Source organism: Pteropus alecto, unplaced genomic scaffold (assembly GCF_000325575.1).
Source record: "Pteropus alecto unplaced genomic scaffold, ASM32557v1 scaffold61, whole genome shotgun sequence".
Lineage (NCBI taxonomy): Eukaryota > Metazoa > Chordata > Mammalia > Chiroptera > Pteropodidae > Pteropus > Pteropus alecto.
The window spans coordinates 15,052,039-15,069,534 of record NW_006434835.1 but is presented as its reverse complement, the minus strand read 5'-3'; the positions used below and the strand labels follow the sequence as shown (position 1 = coordinate 15,069,534).

Sequence of the window (17,496 nt, the reverse complement as noted above, 5' to 3'; positions counted from 1 at the left end):
GGCGTGGGATGGCTTTGTACCCTCAGGTGTCGGCTCATTTCCATCCCTGGAGACACCAGACTAGCTCCTTCACCTTGGCCGACTTCTGTGTGATTCTCAGCTTCCCCATAATCTCAGAGTCCTGATTGTGATGCTCCCCCCACCTCCTCCTGTACCACTCATTCTAGATTGGTTTGCATTGAGCCTAGCGCTCAGCAGTCTCCATGGGGAGGGGCTGCCTCTCTGAACATAAAACCCATCTGTGCTTTTGAGAAGGTACATTTGCACAACCCAGTGTTCCAGCTTGAGTTTTAGTGTGTTGGTCTGGCCCAGACCTGTCAAGAGGGCAGAGAATGAACAAACCCACCTGGGTTCATAGGCGATTGTCAGCATGCTCAGAATGTTGCTCAGTGCTGCGGGCACTGTCTCGAACTGTATGTGCTTCATGCAGTCCAGTTTGGACATTGAAGGAGGCAGTGCAGTTCAGTGGGAGGGGCACGGCTTAGACGTCAGGGGACCCGGATCATTAGGAGGACCTTATTCCAGACTCTGTCTTTCTTGAGATAGCCCCATCTTCTCTATCTCTGCACAAGCTTCATTGGCAGCGTCTCTGGTGTCCACTCATGGGAAAGGTAAGTTAGATGTGGACCCTGAGAGGGCTGCTGAGACCCTCAGAGGGGCTCCTTCACTGATGGTATGGTTATGACTGCAGCAAAGCCACGATTCCTCGGTGCTCCTGAGATGTCACTTGGCGAAAGTCATAGAATCATAGCATTTTATATCTGAAAAATACTTCAGAAATCATCTAGTTGATGCTGCTCAGTTTATAAATGAGAAGACTGAGCCTCAGAAAAATTTTAAATGCATGTGCTGCAGTCAAAAGAAAAACCCAGGTCCCCCGACTTCTAAGCCTCGCCCCTCCCGCTGCGCCGTGCTCCCTCCTGCGGTGCTCTCCCTAGGGTGGTAGTGAGAGCCGGGTTCTGTCTCAGAGCCCACAGCTCCCCCTCTTCTGAGTCACTGAATTCACAACAGAGAATTGTCTCCAGGTCCTGTAATTATCGACAAAGTAGAGGTTGAGACTTTTAGCATCAGAACAAACTAATATGCTCAGGGACTTAGGCACAAACGCAGATCAGAAAAGTTTTTCTTGATTATATAGCCTTGCCTCCCTCCCCTCATCCACGGTCCTCTTTCCTGGGGCGTTTGGCCTCTCATGAGAGCCTCTGAGTCTGGCTTCTTATATCTCAAAATTCTCTCTTCCTCTCCCTCTCAATCAGATATCCTTCAGATGGGACTGATCTAATACTGTATAAAGAAAAAAAAAAAAAAACCCAGCCTTAGTATATGAGTTACCTGTTGCTGCATAACAACTATACCCTAGGGGCTTAGAAGAACAAATATTAATTACCGCACAGCTTCTCTGGGCCAGGAATCCAGGCGCTGTTTAGCCAGGTCTTCAAAAGCTGAGTGTCAGGGTCTCTCGCAAGACTTGTCACCTCAAGGCTCAAGTTGCATGGTTGTTGGCAGAATTTCTTGTGGATCGTTGGACCAAAGGCCTCTCTTCAGTGCTGCCTCGTGGCTGGAGGCCTCAGTTCCTTGCCACGTGGGCCTTTCCACAGGGCAGCTCACAAAGTAACAGCTGGCTTCATCAGAGTGAGCAAGCAGGAGAGAGCAAGGGAGCATGCTGGCAGGACAGAAGTCACAGTCTTTTTTAACCTTATCTCAGGCATGACATCCTGTTTGCCCGATTCATTAGAAGCAGTCACTACACCCAGCCCGCATTCAACGGGAGGAGACTACACAAGAGTGTGACTACAGGGCAGGAGGGTCACTGGAGGCCATCTCAGAGGTCAGCCCACTACATTTAGTTCTCTAGTTAAAGTGTTTCACATACAGCTTTATTGATGACTGATGGAGTTAGTACTCCCTAGAGATTATTTGCCCGCTCTGGCTGCACTTCTCACTTTCGATTACAGAAGGAAAAGGATCAGAGACTTGATACGCCTCATTGTCATTTAACAAATATTTATTAAGCATCTACATGTGCTAAGTGCAAAGGAAAGGAAGATAAAATTTGAGAGGCGGGATTAATGCTGTACAGGGTCCTGTGGGAGCATCTCGGGAAGACCTAATCTGATCCTAGAGGAGGTGACAATGAAGCAGACATCTAGAGCACCAGTAAGAGCTAGTCAGACGTCAGGGAGGGAAGCAGCGCTCCTGGCGGAGAGAACAGCAGGGAGAGGCCTGAGGGCAAGAGAATGCAGTCCTTCAATAGACCGGAAGAACTGTTGCCAGTCCTTTGGCTTTTTCTGTCTAAACCACCCCGTAGCAGAGTCAGTTGACATCCCTTGCACCAAGACCGACCTGTCTGTAGGCCTTCCCAAACCCTCGCTCCTAGGCCTGTCTAAAGTGTGTGCCTATCAATTGGCTGTGACTCGGGCCTCTCCCAGGACCTTTGGCATTTACTGACCTACCAGGATGCCAAAATGTTATATGCTCAGCTGGAAAGAGAATTCACGCAGGGCTCCCGACAGCTCCCTCCTGGCATCGTTTTATTTCAGCATGATCCTAAAACCAGGGGCTGGAGTATGACACCCGTGGGGACAGTGACGCCTTCCCAGTGGTCTTAGCGCTTCTCTTTCTACTGCTCTGAAAAAGACAGTGTTTGGCGTCTGGCTTTTATCTTCCTCAGAAAGCACGTCCCAGTCCCAGGAAGGGGTCCTGATTATTTTCAAGCTAATGGTGGGCAGTAGGTCTCATTTCCTGGTCCTAGAGTTGTAGCCACATGTGGTTGTCCACCTCCGTCCATTTCTCTTGCCTCACCCCCCATCATCTTCTTATTAAAATATTTGCAAAGGTCCAGTTTTATGTTCTTAAAAAACAACCTGTTTGTTCATCTTGGGTCTTGCCATCCTTGACATTCAATGCTCAGGCAGTGCTGCCTGGCCCACGTCTCACTGGGGGAGATTTATGGAGTACTTACTATGTGACTAATGTTGAATTGGCCTTCTGGGATGACAGATAATTGTCATACAGTAAAGTGAGTTTGATTTTCACAGGCACATACTTACATAGGGCAAAAAAATTTTTTTTTCTTAACTGGGCTTAGTTTCCCTCTTGAGTGCTCATCGTCTGAGCTGGATGGACACTTCCTCTGGGCACTTCCAGGCAAACTCTGAAGCCAGTCCCTTCAGAGGTTCGGATCGCTCTTCCTGCATCCAAGATTGGTACTGTGCTTTGGGGACTTATTCTGGGTGCTGTGGCATCAGTGGAGGGGTGTCCACAGCTCCAACTTGACCTGCGCTGAGGCCATCATGTCCTTTGCTTGTGGGCAGGCCTGATTCTTGCAGGTAGCATTCCCTGCTCCACGGCTGAGGCATCTGGATTCATAGGCTCCGTGGGTGAGGCATCTGGATTCATAGCATCCCAGGTCCTCATGTGATGATCTCATTGAGGTTCTGACTCTCCGTTATTGAGAAACAACTTGAAGCTCTTTGTCTTTCATGATATCAGCCTATAGGAAAACCAGCAGCTGCTGGCATGCATGGGCTCCTTCCTTGAGGCTGCCCAAGCAACCCAGGCAACGACCTTTATTCTGATCCCCTCAGCGTCCACCACTTCAGTGACCTCCTGCAGCCCGAACCGTACTGGCTCACAGGATTCCCGTGCAAAGCCAGGCCTCTGCACAGGACTGACTTACCTGCCTTTTCTACAGGTTCTCTCACCTCTCTCCCAGCCTCCTCATCTAATTTGGATTGGGGCTGAAACATCTAGATCTGGCTGTTGATAAGCACTTTCGAAATGAGAATGAATTTTATGCTTTATTATTTCCCCCTCTCCCATAAAAATGGCCAAAAAGCAGGGGGTGATGGTAATTATAGGATAAGCAGTGGAGGTAGTTCCCCAAAATCCAGTTAATATGTGATAATGTTATCTAGCCAAAACAGGATTCCCGATGTGTTTATACACTAGTTGAGAAGAAAAGATATATACCCTGAAAAAATGAATCGTAATAAATGTTTTATAACCACCGACAAAAATAGAATATTTTACAAGGTAGAACAGGTTTAATTGTCAATAGAAAATTATTATAAAAGTTAAGCAGTAGTAAAAATAGCCAGAAAAGATTTCATAGTATTCCATGATTTGACTAAGCCATGTTTTTTTAGCATTTTATTTTATTTTATTATTAATTTCAAGTATATAGTACATTAGTTAGACATCTCTACAGTTTATGAAACTATCCCCGATTACTCTTTCTCTCCTCTGGCTCTCCACCTGGCCATTACATTAATGCTGACTGCATTTCCTGTGCCATGCTCTCCATCCCCGTGACCATCTATCAGCTACTAATTTGTATTTCTTTAACCCTTCACCCCATTCTCCCAGCCCCCCAAACCTCTCCTCTCTGGCTCTCACCAGATTGTCCTCTATATTTGTAAATCTGTTTTTGATTAGTTTGTTCTTTTTGTTCCTTAGATTCTGTATGTAAGTGAAATCATATGGTATTTATCTTTCTCTGTCTGACTTATTTCACTCAGCATAATAACCTCCAGGTCCATCCATGTCATTGCAAATGGTAGGATTTCATTTTTTATGGAGTAATATTCCATTGTATATATGAACCATAACTTCTTTATCTAATCATCTGTCGATGGGCATTTAGTTTCCTTCTGTATCTTGGCTTTTGTGAATAGTATGGCCATGAACATAGAGGTGCATAGATCTTTACGAATTATTTTGGTTTCCTTTGGGTCAATACCCGGAAGTGCAATTGCTGGGTCAAAAGATAGATCCATGTTAATTTTTTGAGAACCTTCAGACTGTTTTCCATAGCGGTGGTACCAGTTTGCAATTCCACCAACAGTATGAGAGTTCCCCTTTCTCCACATCCTCGCCAACACTTGTTTTCTGATTTCTTGATCAAATAAATCATGTCCATGCTCAGAATCAAATAAAACCACATAAAGGTAAGAGTATAAGGAATGGCAATTGGTGCTGCCAATTTAAAAAAATGCAAATCATTTTACTACCTGGAAGTGACATGGAAAACCGTTTGATTCTGACAGGTGTGAGGTGATATCTTATTGTGGTTTTAATTTTCTGTCAGCTGTTCTGACAGGTGTGAGGTGATATGTTATTGTTGTTTTAATTTTCATTTCTCTGATAATTAGTGACCTTGAGCATCTTTTCATATGTCTATTGGCCATCTGTATTTCCTCTTTGGAGAAATATCTGTTCAGGTCTTCTGCCCATTTTTAAATTGGATTGTTTGTGTTTTGTTGTTGAGTTGTATGAATTCTTTACATATTTTGGGTATTGACCCCTTATCAGATTTATCATAAGCGAGTATCTTCTCTCATTCAGTAGATTGTCTTTTCATTTTGTCGATGGGTTCCTTTACTGTGCAAAAACTTTTTAGTTTGATGTAGTCCCATTTGCTTACTTTTTCTTTTGTTTCCCTTGCCCGAGGAGATATATCTGAAAAGAAATTACTAGTATCGATATCAGAGAGTTTACTGCCAATGTTTTGTTCTAGAAGTTTTATATTTAAGTCTTACATTTAAGTCTTTAATCGATTTTGAGTCTGTTCTTGTATATGGTGTAAGAAGGTGGTCCGGTTTCATTTTTCTGCGTGTATCTGTCCAATTTTCCTAACATCATTTATTGAAGAGACTGTCTTCACCCCATTGTTAATTCTTGTGTCCTTTGTCATATATTAAATGAGCGTATAGACATGGATTTATTTCTGGGCTCTGCTTTGTAATATAGTTTGATATCAGGTAGTGTGATACCTCCAACTTTGTTCTTCTTTCTCAAGATCGCTGTGGCTATTCAGGATCTTTTATGGTTACATATAAATTTTAGGATTATTTGTTCTAGTTCTCTGAAAAATGCCATTGATATTTTGATAAGGATTGCATTGAATCTATAGATTGCTTTGGGTAGTATGGCCATTTTAATGATGTTGATTCTTCCTTCTCATGAGCACGGTATATGCTTCCATTAATTTGTACCTTCTTTAATTTCTTTTTTCAATGACTTATAGTTTTCTGAGAACAGGTCTTTTACCTCTTTGGTTAATTTGATTCCTAGGTATTTTATTGTTTTTGATGCAATTGTAAATGGTATTGTTTTCTTAATTTCTCTTTCCAAAAATTCATCATTGGTATATAATGGATAAACCACATTTTGTTAATCCATTTACCAGTCAGTGGACTTTTGGGTTATTTCCACTTTTGACCTATTAAACTATTACTAATACACATCTGTGTACAAGTACTGGGTGGATATGTTTTCATTTCTCTTGGGCACATACTCAAGAGTAAAATTGTTGGATCATATGGTAAGTTTATGTTTAACATCTTAAGAAACTACCAAACTGTTTTCCAAAGTAGTTGTACCATTTTACAGTCCCATCAGCAATGTATAAAGGCTTCAGCTTTCCCACATCCTTGTTAGTCTTTTTGACTGTAGCTATTTCAGTTGGTAAGTGGTATCTCATTGTGATTTCAGTTTTCATTTTCCTAATAACTACTCATATTGAGTATTTTTCATGTGGATTATTAGCCCATTTGTACATCTTCTTTTGTGAAATGTACATTCAATCTTTGTTTTATAATTGGGTTGTTTGTCTTATAATCCAGTTTTAAGAGTTCTCTATATGTTCTGGACACAAGGTCTTTTTTTTTTTTTTTTTAGTTTTCGTGTTTTATTTCAGCTTTGTGTAATTGACATATAAAGCTATAAGATACTTAAAGTGTACATTGTGGTGATTTGATATACATATGCATAATGAAAGGATTCCTCCATCTAGCTGATTAATAAATTCATCACCTCACAAATATATCCTTTGCGTGTGTGTATAAGAACATATAAGTTCTAGTCTCAGCAAATTTCAACTATATAATACAGTGTTATCAACTACAGTCACCATGTTATACATTAGATCTTAGACCTTATTTATCTTCTGGATGAAAGTTTGTACGCTTTTACCAACCTCTCCCTAATTCCCTCTCCCCCAGCCCCTTTTTCTATGAGTTTGACTTCTTTTAGAGTCCACGTACAAATGATACCATATAGTATTTTTCTTTTTATGTCTGGCGTATTTCACTTAGCATAATGTACTCAAGGTCCATCTATGTTATCACAAACAGCAAGATTTCCTTATTGCTCGTGGCCAAATAATATTCCATCGTACACATACACCACATCTTTATCCATTCATCCATTGATATACACTTAAGGTGTTTCTATATTTCAGCTATTGTGTGTAATGCTGCAACAAACTTGGGAGTACAGATATCTGTTCAAGATCCTGTTTTCATTTTCTTTGCATATCTACCCAGAAGCGAGGTTGCTGGATTATGTGGTAGTTTCATTTTTAATTTTTTAAGGAACCTTCATAGTGTTTTCCACAGTGGCTACACCAATTTGCATTCCTACCAATAGTGCACAAGGGTTCCCTCTTCTCCACATCCTTGCCAACACTTGTTGGCTCTTGTCTTTTTGATGATAACCATCCTAACAAGTGTAAGGTGATATCTCATTGTGGTTTTGATTTGTATTTCCTCGACGATTCATGATGTTGAACACCTTTTCATATATCTGTTGGCCATTTGTATGTCTTCTTTTGAAAAATGTCTGTTCACTTCCTCTACCCAGTTTTTAATCTCATCATTTGTTATTTTGGTATTGAGTTGCATGAGTTCTTTATTTATTTTGCGTATTAACTCCTTATCACATATATGACATGCAAATATTTTCACTCATTTGGTAGGTTGCCTTTTCATTTGTTGATAGTTTCTTTTGCTGTGCAGAGCGTTTTCGTTTGATGGAGTCCCACTTGTTTATTTTTGCTTTTGTTACCTTTGCTTTTAGTGTCAAATCCAAAAAACAATCTTTGCAAAGACCCACAAGTTGCTTATCAGATATAATTTGCAAATATTTCTCCCAGTCTATGGCTTATCTTTATTTTTCTTAGTGGTATCTTTTTTATAATAGTTTTATTGAGATATACTTTGCATACCATACCGTTCACCCTTTTAAAGTGTACAATTCAGTGGTTTTAAATTTATTCAGAGTTGTGCAGCCATCACCACAATCAATTTCAGAACATTTTATCACCCAAAAAGAACCCTACACTTGTTAGCACACAGTTCTTATTCCTCCCAAGTCTCCCAGCCCCAGACAACCACTAATCTACTTTCTGTCTCTATAGATTTGCCTATTCTGTACATTTCCTATGAATGTAATCAAATAATACATGGTTTTGTAACTGGCTTCTTTTACTTAGCACATTTTCAAGATTTGTCCACGTTGTAGATGCATCGGTACTTCATTCCTTTTTATCGCTGACTCATATTTCATTGTAAGAATATACCATGTTTTATTTCAATCATTCATCAGTCGATGGATATTTCGATCGTTTCCCCTTTTCGGCTATTACATATAACGCCGCTATGAACACTTGTGTACAAATTTTTGTGAAGGCATAAGTTTTCATTTCTCTCGGGTATATACACATAGGAGTAGAATTTCTGGGTCATATGGTACTCAGTGTTTAACCTTTTGAGAAACTGCCAGACTGTTTTCCAAAGCAGCTGTACCATTTTAGATTCCTATCAGCAGATTACAAGGGTTCCGATTTCTCCACATTCTTGTCAACACTTGTTATCATTTGTCTTTTTTATTATAGTCATCCTAATGAGTGTGAAATGATATCTCATTGTGGTTTTAATTTGCTTCTCCCTGATGGCTAATGATGTTGAGCATCTTTTCATATGCTTATTGGACACTTGTATATCTTTGGAGAATATCTACTCAGATCTTTTGCCCACTTTTAAATTAGGTTACTTGTTCTCTTATTATTGAACGTAGAGTTCTTTATATAATCTAGATACAAATCCCTTATCACAGTGGTCCCAACCCTTTTGGCACCAGGGACCGGTGCTCCTATGAGAATCTAATGCCTGATGATCTGAGGTGGAGCTGAGGCGGTGATGCCAGCGCTGGGGAGTGGCTACAAATACAGGTGAAGCTTTGCTGGCTCAACCCACTGCTCACCTCCTGCTTTGCAGCCATGTTCCTAACAGGCCACAGACCAGTTACCGGTCTGCAGCCCGTGGGTTAGGGTCCCCTGCCTTATCAGATATATGGTTTGTAAAATTTTCTTTCATTCTGTGACTTGTCCTTTACTTTATTAAAGGTGTCCTTGGAAAAAAGTTTTTAATTTTGATGAAGTTCTATTTATCTATTTTTTCTTTTGTAGCTGTGCTTTTTGTCATATCTAAAAAGTCATTGCCTAATCTTTTTTTCCTAAGAGTTTTATAGTTTTCTTATGCTTAACATGATCCATTTTTGAGTTAGTTTTTCTGTATAATGTGAGATAAGAGTCTAAATTCATATTATTTGAATCATGGAAAGACCTCAAAAAAGTATGCTAAGTGATGAAAGCAAATTGCAAAATGATATGTGTGGTATGATACTATTCATGCAGAATTTAAAAGCATGAAATATCATATATTATTCATAGTTTCATATGTATACATAGGTTCAGTATTTCACAGCAGAATCTTTGATAATGTAATCTCTGAAGGGATAATGCGAGGGAACTGAATTGGTGGCAAAAGGGGTCTTCAGATTTATCTAATCAGGGTGTGTAGCTCAAGGGTAGAGCATTTGACTGCAGATTTATCTGCATTGTTTTGAGGCTGAAATAAATTTGATACAGTATTAACATTATCAATTTGACTGGTATATTACATTATACTTTTTTACTTTCTGTATTTTTTTAATTTCTCAAATTAAAACATATCCAAACACACATACATCAAAGTAGGGACGATGGAGAACAATCTGCAGACCGTTTCTGTTTAGTCCAGCGCCCACACTGGTTGCAGCATTGAGGTGAGGCTTTGTGCATAAAGCCTGGTAGCCTGTTCGGGCAGATTCTGCTTGTATGTGGGTTTTCTGAGCTAGATCCAAAAAAAGATAATGATCTTCATTTGCACTCATTTGCACACTCTGGCTTATATGTTCCCAGTTTTGCTTCCACAAAAAATTCCAGTCTATCTGCCACACTCAGTTGCCCATGCTTTGAGGGGCAGCAGAGCCTAAATCTCAGTGAGCTCCCTTTAGCTAGAGTTTTAAACTTTATCCCATTGCTCCAAGATTTCTCCAGAACTGCACCAGAGCTTTCATAAGTGAAGTTTAGTTCCAATAAACGTGTGTCCATTCTTACCTAGTCCCCACAGGATGGCCCACGAAAGAGCTCGCTGTGTGTGTTTGACACGTGCAGTGTGACAGGCCAGATGACTCAGTTCCCGGGAAGCAGCCTACCTGCCTCTGAGCTCCTGACACACAAACTCAGGCACATGTTCTGTGTGCTCTGGGAACTGCAGAGGGGCCGAGTATGCATCATTGCCCTCGAAGTGGGAGGGTTAGCCCAGCATCTCCCACCGACGAGCTGTATAGCGTGACACAAAGCTCTTACTCATTCATCCTTGTTTTTCTCCTATAAAATAGATACCAAAATACATATCCTTTCTACTCACAAGGTATCGTGAGGATCAAATGAGATAATGTCCATGACTGTGTTTGCAAAGAAAAATGAAAGGTGCTTGTGTATTATTTCCCGACTGTGTGACCCCAACCCCTCTCAGATCCCCAACTCAGCTACGCTGCTTAGTCTGTCTACCTGAAAGGCCCCCCACCCCTGTGCTCTGCTTCCCTCCCACTTTTAGTCCATTCTTATGATGTTCTGTCTCCCTCCTCCCCTTTTGGCCTCTCCCCCTCTCTCTTTCTTTTTACCTTTTCTTCCTCTCTCTAGTCCCGGAGGGAGCCTGACTCCTTCCTTTCAAACGTGATCACGCAGTGCAGTGCACCGCTGAACTGAAACCCTGTCAGCTGACTCAGATTGACTCAGACAACAGACTTTCCCCCTTCAAAGAGGTAAGATACCTGAGATAACGTCTTTTATCCCTTCGATTCTCCCAGGCTCAGGCCACAGGATCGCCACATACATCGCCCACTCACGGAGGTGGCCACCCAATGCCCATGCCCGTCCGCTCAACATCTGCTGGCTCCACACCCACCCACTGCCCGCAGGACTCACTGAGCGGAGTCGGCGGAGACATGCAGGAGGCCTTTGCACAAGGTGAGTTCTGGAAACAGAGTATGATGGAGAGCTGAAGGGGTTTGGAAACACAGACGAGATTCTCACTGAGGTTTTTCCCATGTCTTGTCTTCTGTGTGCTTAGCTTTAAATTCTCAGATTTTTATCTATGGTATAAATAAGTCAGATGCTGGCCTGTTCTCCTTGGATGGTCTGGTCTCCAACAGGAGGTCTGTAGGTTTAGCATGCGTGCGAAGAACAGGCCTCGTGGGCTTCTGTGCTCTTTTTACCGGGTTGTGAGAAGTGCCTTGTCCTTTGGGCTTTGCTTCCTCCAGAGGGATTGAATGGATTAATTCCCCCAAAGTATGTGCTTGCCCTGGAAGGCCTCCCCAAGGAATAGAACCCCAGCCAGGCCTCTGAGAGAGAGAGGATGGGGCAATCTAAGAGAAGAGGGCAGGGCCTTCGCTAGTGAGGGCACTTGCAAGAGAAGGAAGAGTAGAACTCCAAATAGGACCTTGCCGAAGGGACACTCAGCATGCGATTGCCACAGTCATCTAGGGAGCTAGCGACCAGCAATGTGACGTAGTTGGGGGAAGACGAGGTGGCTAAGGAAGGATCGTTGGGGTGGAGACAAAAAGCAGGGAGGGGGAAGCGCTGGAGAGCGAAGGCCCGCCTGAGGCCGAGGAGCTCCTTGGATCAGTGTTTGCTCTGGGACCAGCTCTTTTGGTTGGGGCTAAGAAGCATGGAGTTGACAGGGCCCTGCTCTTCCAGTAGAAAAGAAGAGGGAGGAGAACAACGGACTTGGGTACCTCATGCTCCCGATGTGTCTGGGAGCAGGTCGAGCTGCTGTGGCCCCATCTCCCCTTCGGTATTCCACCCCACGTCCAAGGGCCTGGCAGACGGAGTCATTTACTCTGCTCTCTCTCCTCCACGTCCACCCACCTGGCATCGCCATCTGCTCTGACTCTCCTCAGGTACGAGGAGAAACCTCCGCAATGACCTGCTGGTGGCTGCCGACTCCATCACCAACACCATGTCATCCCTGGTGAAGGAGCTCCACTCAGGTGAAGCCCAGAGCTCCCGCCCGGCCTCACGCCTCCCCTTCAGTCCGCACGCCCAGCTCGCGTCGTCCTCGGGGTGACACGTCCGCCCGGAGCACGCCCCGCCTCGTTTCCCCACGCGGCCTTTTTGCCTTCTAGGAACGCGCCGGATGTCTTCCCACGGAGGGGCTCTCTGCCACGCACGATCTCAGAGATGATAACACATTTAGGTTTCTCTGACGAGTACACCCTGGAGAGCAGACAGTTCAGAAGTTAAAGAAGCTCCCATCTCTAAGTACAGGGAGGCCCCTTCCTCACTTAATGTGTCTCCCGTCCGTGCTCTGTCCGCAGCTGCCCTTTCCCTAGGCCTGACCGTCCACCTCATTCCGAAGCTTCCCTGGACGACTGGAGCCGAATCGGCCACAAAAACTCCTGGACTTTCTCCCAGCTGCCTTTCTGCTCTCTCCTACTGGATTCGGTTTTGAAACCCTAGTCTCTCCTTCTGTCCATGACTAGGCTCTGATTTCACGTGAAGTTCATGACCCGCCTCCGTGGCTTCCTTCCTTCCTTCCTTATATGCAGCCTCATGTCTGTCTTCTTTCTCAGTCTCTCCCTCACTTAGATTTCATCGATTTTCCAGAGACCTTTACCTCATGGCCTTTTCCTCCTTACATAAAACCCAGGACAGAGAGAGAGGGAAAAAGGGCCACTCCCATATCATCATGTCATTAAGAATCCCTGTGACTCCATCAGTCTCGTAGCTTCCAGATGTTTACTAACTTTTTGACAGCGGTCAGATTCCCATGTTATATATTAAACAAGTGGGTTCCCTTGCCGTAGGTCACTCACGCAGATGGCCCTTTTGTTTCTTTTCACTTAATGTGGTGCTTTTAAATGCATCGAAGGAGCTTAACAAGGTTATTAAATAAAAATATAAAGCAGTTTTTCCACGCGCTGCTCAAACGCACACACTTATTCAGACACATACGTTGAAATCATCAGTCCACGGCTTTGCTCTCAAATCTGCCTATTTTCATTTAGAAGAGAATAAGTGTGTGGCCTAGGTTGTATTTCCAACCCAGTTAAGATGCCGATTCTCCTGTGCAGGGAACATTAATGTGACACTTTCTGTATTCTGGTACCATTTCTCAGGCCCCATCAGAAGCTCTGCCCCCATGCATACATGTGTAAACAGACGAGGTGACAGCCTTTGAGGTGAATTCACACCTGACTAGGAAGTGCCTTCCCTAATACAGCTCCTCACAGATGCCAGAAACCCCACGGGAATTTCTTAGGAGATTTAGAGTCATGGAATTAACCACACTTGTGCCTAGTGGCCACTTACTACAGTTTATGTAAAATAAGTGGCTCATGAGGTCCTCACACTGGGACGAGAGGTAACTGGACATCAGTAAACACAAAGCTTCACAAAAACTAAAAGTTTAGGGGGATACTTGGCAATCTCTCATAGTAGGAATGGACGGTTTTAACAAAATTAAGATATTTGGAAGGTGCCTTAGAGATCACGTGGTTCAGTCCCCTTACTTTAGAAATCCAGCGAGTGATTATCAGAAGAGTGACTCACCTAAAGTTCTGCAGCTCGAAGAGGCAAAGCTGGTCCCAGAACTTAAGTCTTAAGCACATTAAGCCCATGCCCTTAGCATCGCCCTCATCCCCACATAGGACAAGATGTCACATCTGCAGCCCCGCCGGGGAGCCTTTCACTGATGCTCTGCTCTCTCAAGCTCTGAAGTCCATAAGTCGATGTGGACTAAGTCCACACGTGGCGCAGTATCTCTATAAAATGCAGAAATAAATTCCTTTTACATGTGAGGCTGCCAGTCTCTCAGGGAAGGGAAGAGCCTTACCCAACACCAGCACATTTTCAGTCACTGTGGAAGTGGCTGTTGGGGTGAGATTAGATACTCAGAGTATCTTTACATATATATTCTGTACTATTTATATCCCTAGCTTGCCCTTCTCCTCTTTTTTGAAATATTTTTATAAATAATGGAATCAGAGTTGGATAGGATCTTAGAAGTCATTTGTTCTAGCTCACCTCTCGATCTAAAAGTCCTCTGTTTGAACATTTCCATTGAGCTCATTCATGACCAGCTCTCATCATTGGGAAGTTCTTTCTTACCAGGGAGCCGAAATCTGCCTTCTGTAACCGATTTATCCTCACTCCACCCTCTAAAGTTACCCAGAGTAAGTTCAGTCCCTCCTCTTCGTGTCGCCTTTCAGGTATTGGATGGCAGACAACACGGTTCTCCCTAAGCCTGCCCCTCTTCAGGCACTGTTCGCAGTTCCCTCAGCCATCTTGAATGTAACATGGCTTTTACTTCACCATCCTGCTCACCCACGCCGGCATGTAGCTGAGTTCCCAGGGCTCAGTCTCCATATCACAGCAGAGGACAGTGAACTGTGACCTCCCTGAGCAGGCCACTGCCAAAGCAAACTTAGGTGACATTCTTCGCCGCCCCCCCACACACACACACAGCCACATTGCACTGTTCAGGCATTTTAAGATTGTCGTCAGCTAAAACCTCTAGTTGTTTGTTTTTACGGAGGACAGTTAATCTAGGCATTCCCCGCCATGTACTTTTATGGTTGCTTTCTTTAACCTGAATGCAAGATATTAGCTGCATCCCTAGAGGATGTCATCACCCTAGAGAAAACAGGCATAGAGAAGAGGCAGCCACCCCCACACCAGTCACCAGGGAAGCCAGCAACAGGATAGGTGACATCAGTCTGCTCTGTTTCTAAGGGCTCAGGACTTCTGGGTAGATCCCGTTAAACAGGGTTGGGGTGCGGACCACACAGGATGCAAACTAGGTAAGCACCTGCGAGGCTTCAGCCGTGAGCCTTTAGCTAGGGTTTCATCCCAAGCCTCCTGAGTTACTCCCTTTACCCCCCTTCTATGCTTGTCCTCTGCTGAAGGGTCACGGGACTCCTTGGACTTGTTTTCACAGCAGAGGAAGGTGCAGAGGAAGAAGAAGAGAAGATGCAGAATGGGAAAGACAGAGGTAAAGGCAGCTCAACAGGACCCCTAGTTGGAATGGGAGCCAGAGCTCTCTAGCCCCGGAAGGAAATCCCCTTCTCCCTTCTGTTTCTGCTTTCCTTCCTTCTGCCGCCTTTCCCCAAAGCTTTCAAATTCCCACAATTCCTTCTACCTACTTTTCCCAACCGACCGTCAAGTTTTTCTGTAGAGGCGGCAGAGTCAGTAGATCAGCAAAGCTTTCTGATTTCTGATACGATGATAGATGCTTAAGATACAGAAAGTAGATACAAGTAAAACAAAACATGACCCCTCGTCTCAGGGAGTTTATAACATCGTTGGGAAAGCAAGACTAAGATACGCAGACTAAATAGGCAAAAAAGTGGCGGGAAAAGTTAGTCATCGAACTTCGTATGATCATAAATATAAGAAAGGTTTCTGAAAAAGATGAGATTATTGTAGGCAGAATAGCCGAATGGTATTGTGGCGTCACAGAAGAATGAACGGCAATTGAGGGGTGTCAGCAAAGGACAGTGCAGGCGTACCTTGGGGATATCGCAGGTGTGGTTCCAGACCACCGCGGTAAAGCAAGAATGGCAATAAAACGAGCCGTAATCGTTTTGCTGGTGAAGGGTCGTGCCTTCAATTTGTAAAAAAAAAACACAATATCTGTGAACCAAAGTAAAGCCAAGTACAACAAAACGAGGTCTGTCTGTAATGCCTCCCTGGTTTTATTGAGTATAAACCCTCCTTAATACTTGTTATATATGAAGAGCTGTGCTAAGTGATGGCCACATACAGTCTCATTTAATCCTTAACCCTGTGAGATATGTAGTAATATTTCTATTTTACCGACGAAATAGGCTCAGAGAAATTTAGATCATGTAGCTATTCAGTGACAGATTTTGGGTTTGAACTGGGTCTTTCTGACACCAACCTTCCTGTTTTTAATCTTCATGCTTCTGTGTTACACTGAGCAGATAACAGAATTCTCTTTGAACATTTGAGAGTTAGCTCTTATTTCTGTTACATATTAATATGTCTGTTGCTGGATTCCTTCAAAATGTAAGCTCCACAAGGCAGAGATTTTGGTCTGCTTTGTTCGCGTCCTGTCCCTAGTGTCTAGAACCCTGGCTGGCATGTGTAGTGGGATGTCCGTAAGTGAACGAATCTGATAAACAGGGCGATGCGCTAGAGAGCACTTCGTCAGGGAGAAAGATGGCGTGCCATCCCGAGGCAGCGAGGGTGTGGAAGGTCCCCGTTGACTGCTCCACGCTTAAACACCCCTCCTGTTTGCTTGCACAGCCCCAGCGGGGACGGATTCTAGACAAGGCTCAGAGCGGTTAAAGAACTTGCACTGGGAGTAAGGGGCAGAGCTTGGATTCAGCCCAGGTTTCTCTAACTCTGACACCCATGCTTTAGTCTGAGCAGACTAGTAGACTTAAGTGAAGAAAGGAAGGGTAGAAAAGAGGTCAGTACAGGCAAGAATTGTGATGGGAAAGGGGAAGCACCTTGGGATAGGGGGTCTGCAGCATGGTTTGCCAAGAGGAGCTAGTGTGGATAAGAGAGAGAGGGCCCTGGACTATGTCAGCATACCTTTGACCCAAGGAAGAATCTGAGAGAAGAGGAAAAACATCCTTCAGGAGCTAAAATCATCTAGTGAGCCAGACCAAGGCCTGAGAGAAAGTGAGGAATTGATGAGAATGACATCATTTGGCATGGATGTCAGAATGTCAGAAGTAGAGGGCAGTGGTCTTTGAAACATCTAGAAATGCCACAAAGAAATGTAGGGGAGACTGACTTTCCTGTGCTGGTGGGAGACTGGGAAGAAGGCAGGACAGGAAGGTTATAGCGAAAAGGGAGAAGAGAAGAGTTGCACAGAGATGAATTTACATTTATGTAAATACATGCTCCAAACACAAGCACACACGCACACACACAGTCCAACCAGATCCTGGCATTCATGTGGAATGTTCTTGGCTGAAGACGTAACAGCTGCTGCTTTGGCCTCTCTTCCCGTATACCCTCCCTTCCCCAACAGCTTTTCCCATGGCCTCTCCTCAGCCTCCCTCCGCTACCCCGAAGCATACAGAGGACTCTGCCCTGCCCACCGGCCTGGTCCTGGTTTAAGTCTGCATGTAGGCCGTGTCTCACGTGTGGACTGGGTATGGTTCCCTTGCCTGGTATCCCCCGGCCTCGGGCCCTCTGTCCTTACACCTGCCAGCATCTCTCCTTTCTGTCCCTCTCGCTCTTAGAATCACCTCATGTCTCTTTCAATGCATGTACCAGAGTTTCTGTATGTCTCGGTGAAATCTTTTTATAAGCTATTTCTGTGACTTTTAGATTAAATCATCCCTGAGGGA

The 17,496-nt window shown here is 43.9% G+C and overlaps 1 protein-coding gene across 12 annotated transcripts in view; it reads left to right on the top strand.

The window, feature by feature from the left end:
• Nucleotides 1–17,496, top strand: part of DTNB (dystrobrevin beta) — a 158,963-nt gene that overhangs the window by 137,815 nt on the left and 3,652 nt on the right. For 6 of the 12 annotated variants that reach the window (XM_025045711.1, XM_025045710.1, XM_025045717.1 and 3 more), the window contains 3 exons: nucleotides 10,978–11,137; nucleotides 12,070–12,159; nucleotides 15,076–15,161. In XM_025045711.1, the coding sequence (XP_024901479.1) occupies nucleotides 10,978–11,137; nucleotides 12,070–12,159; nucleotides 15,076–15,161 (336 nt within the window). Of the gene's footprint in view, nucleotides 1–10,977; nucleotides 11,138–12,069; nucleotides 12,160–12,294; nucleotides 13,086–15,075; nucleotides 15,839–17,496 lie in introns of those variants that run through there. The other 6 variants (XM_015588202.2, XM_025045714.1, XM_025045719.1 and 3 more) reach the window with 4 other exon arrangements.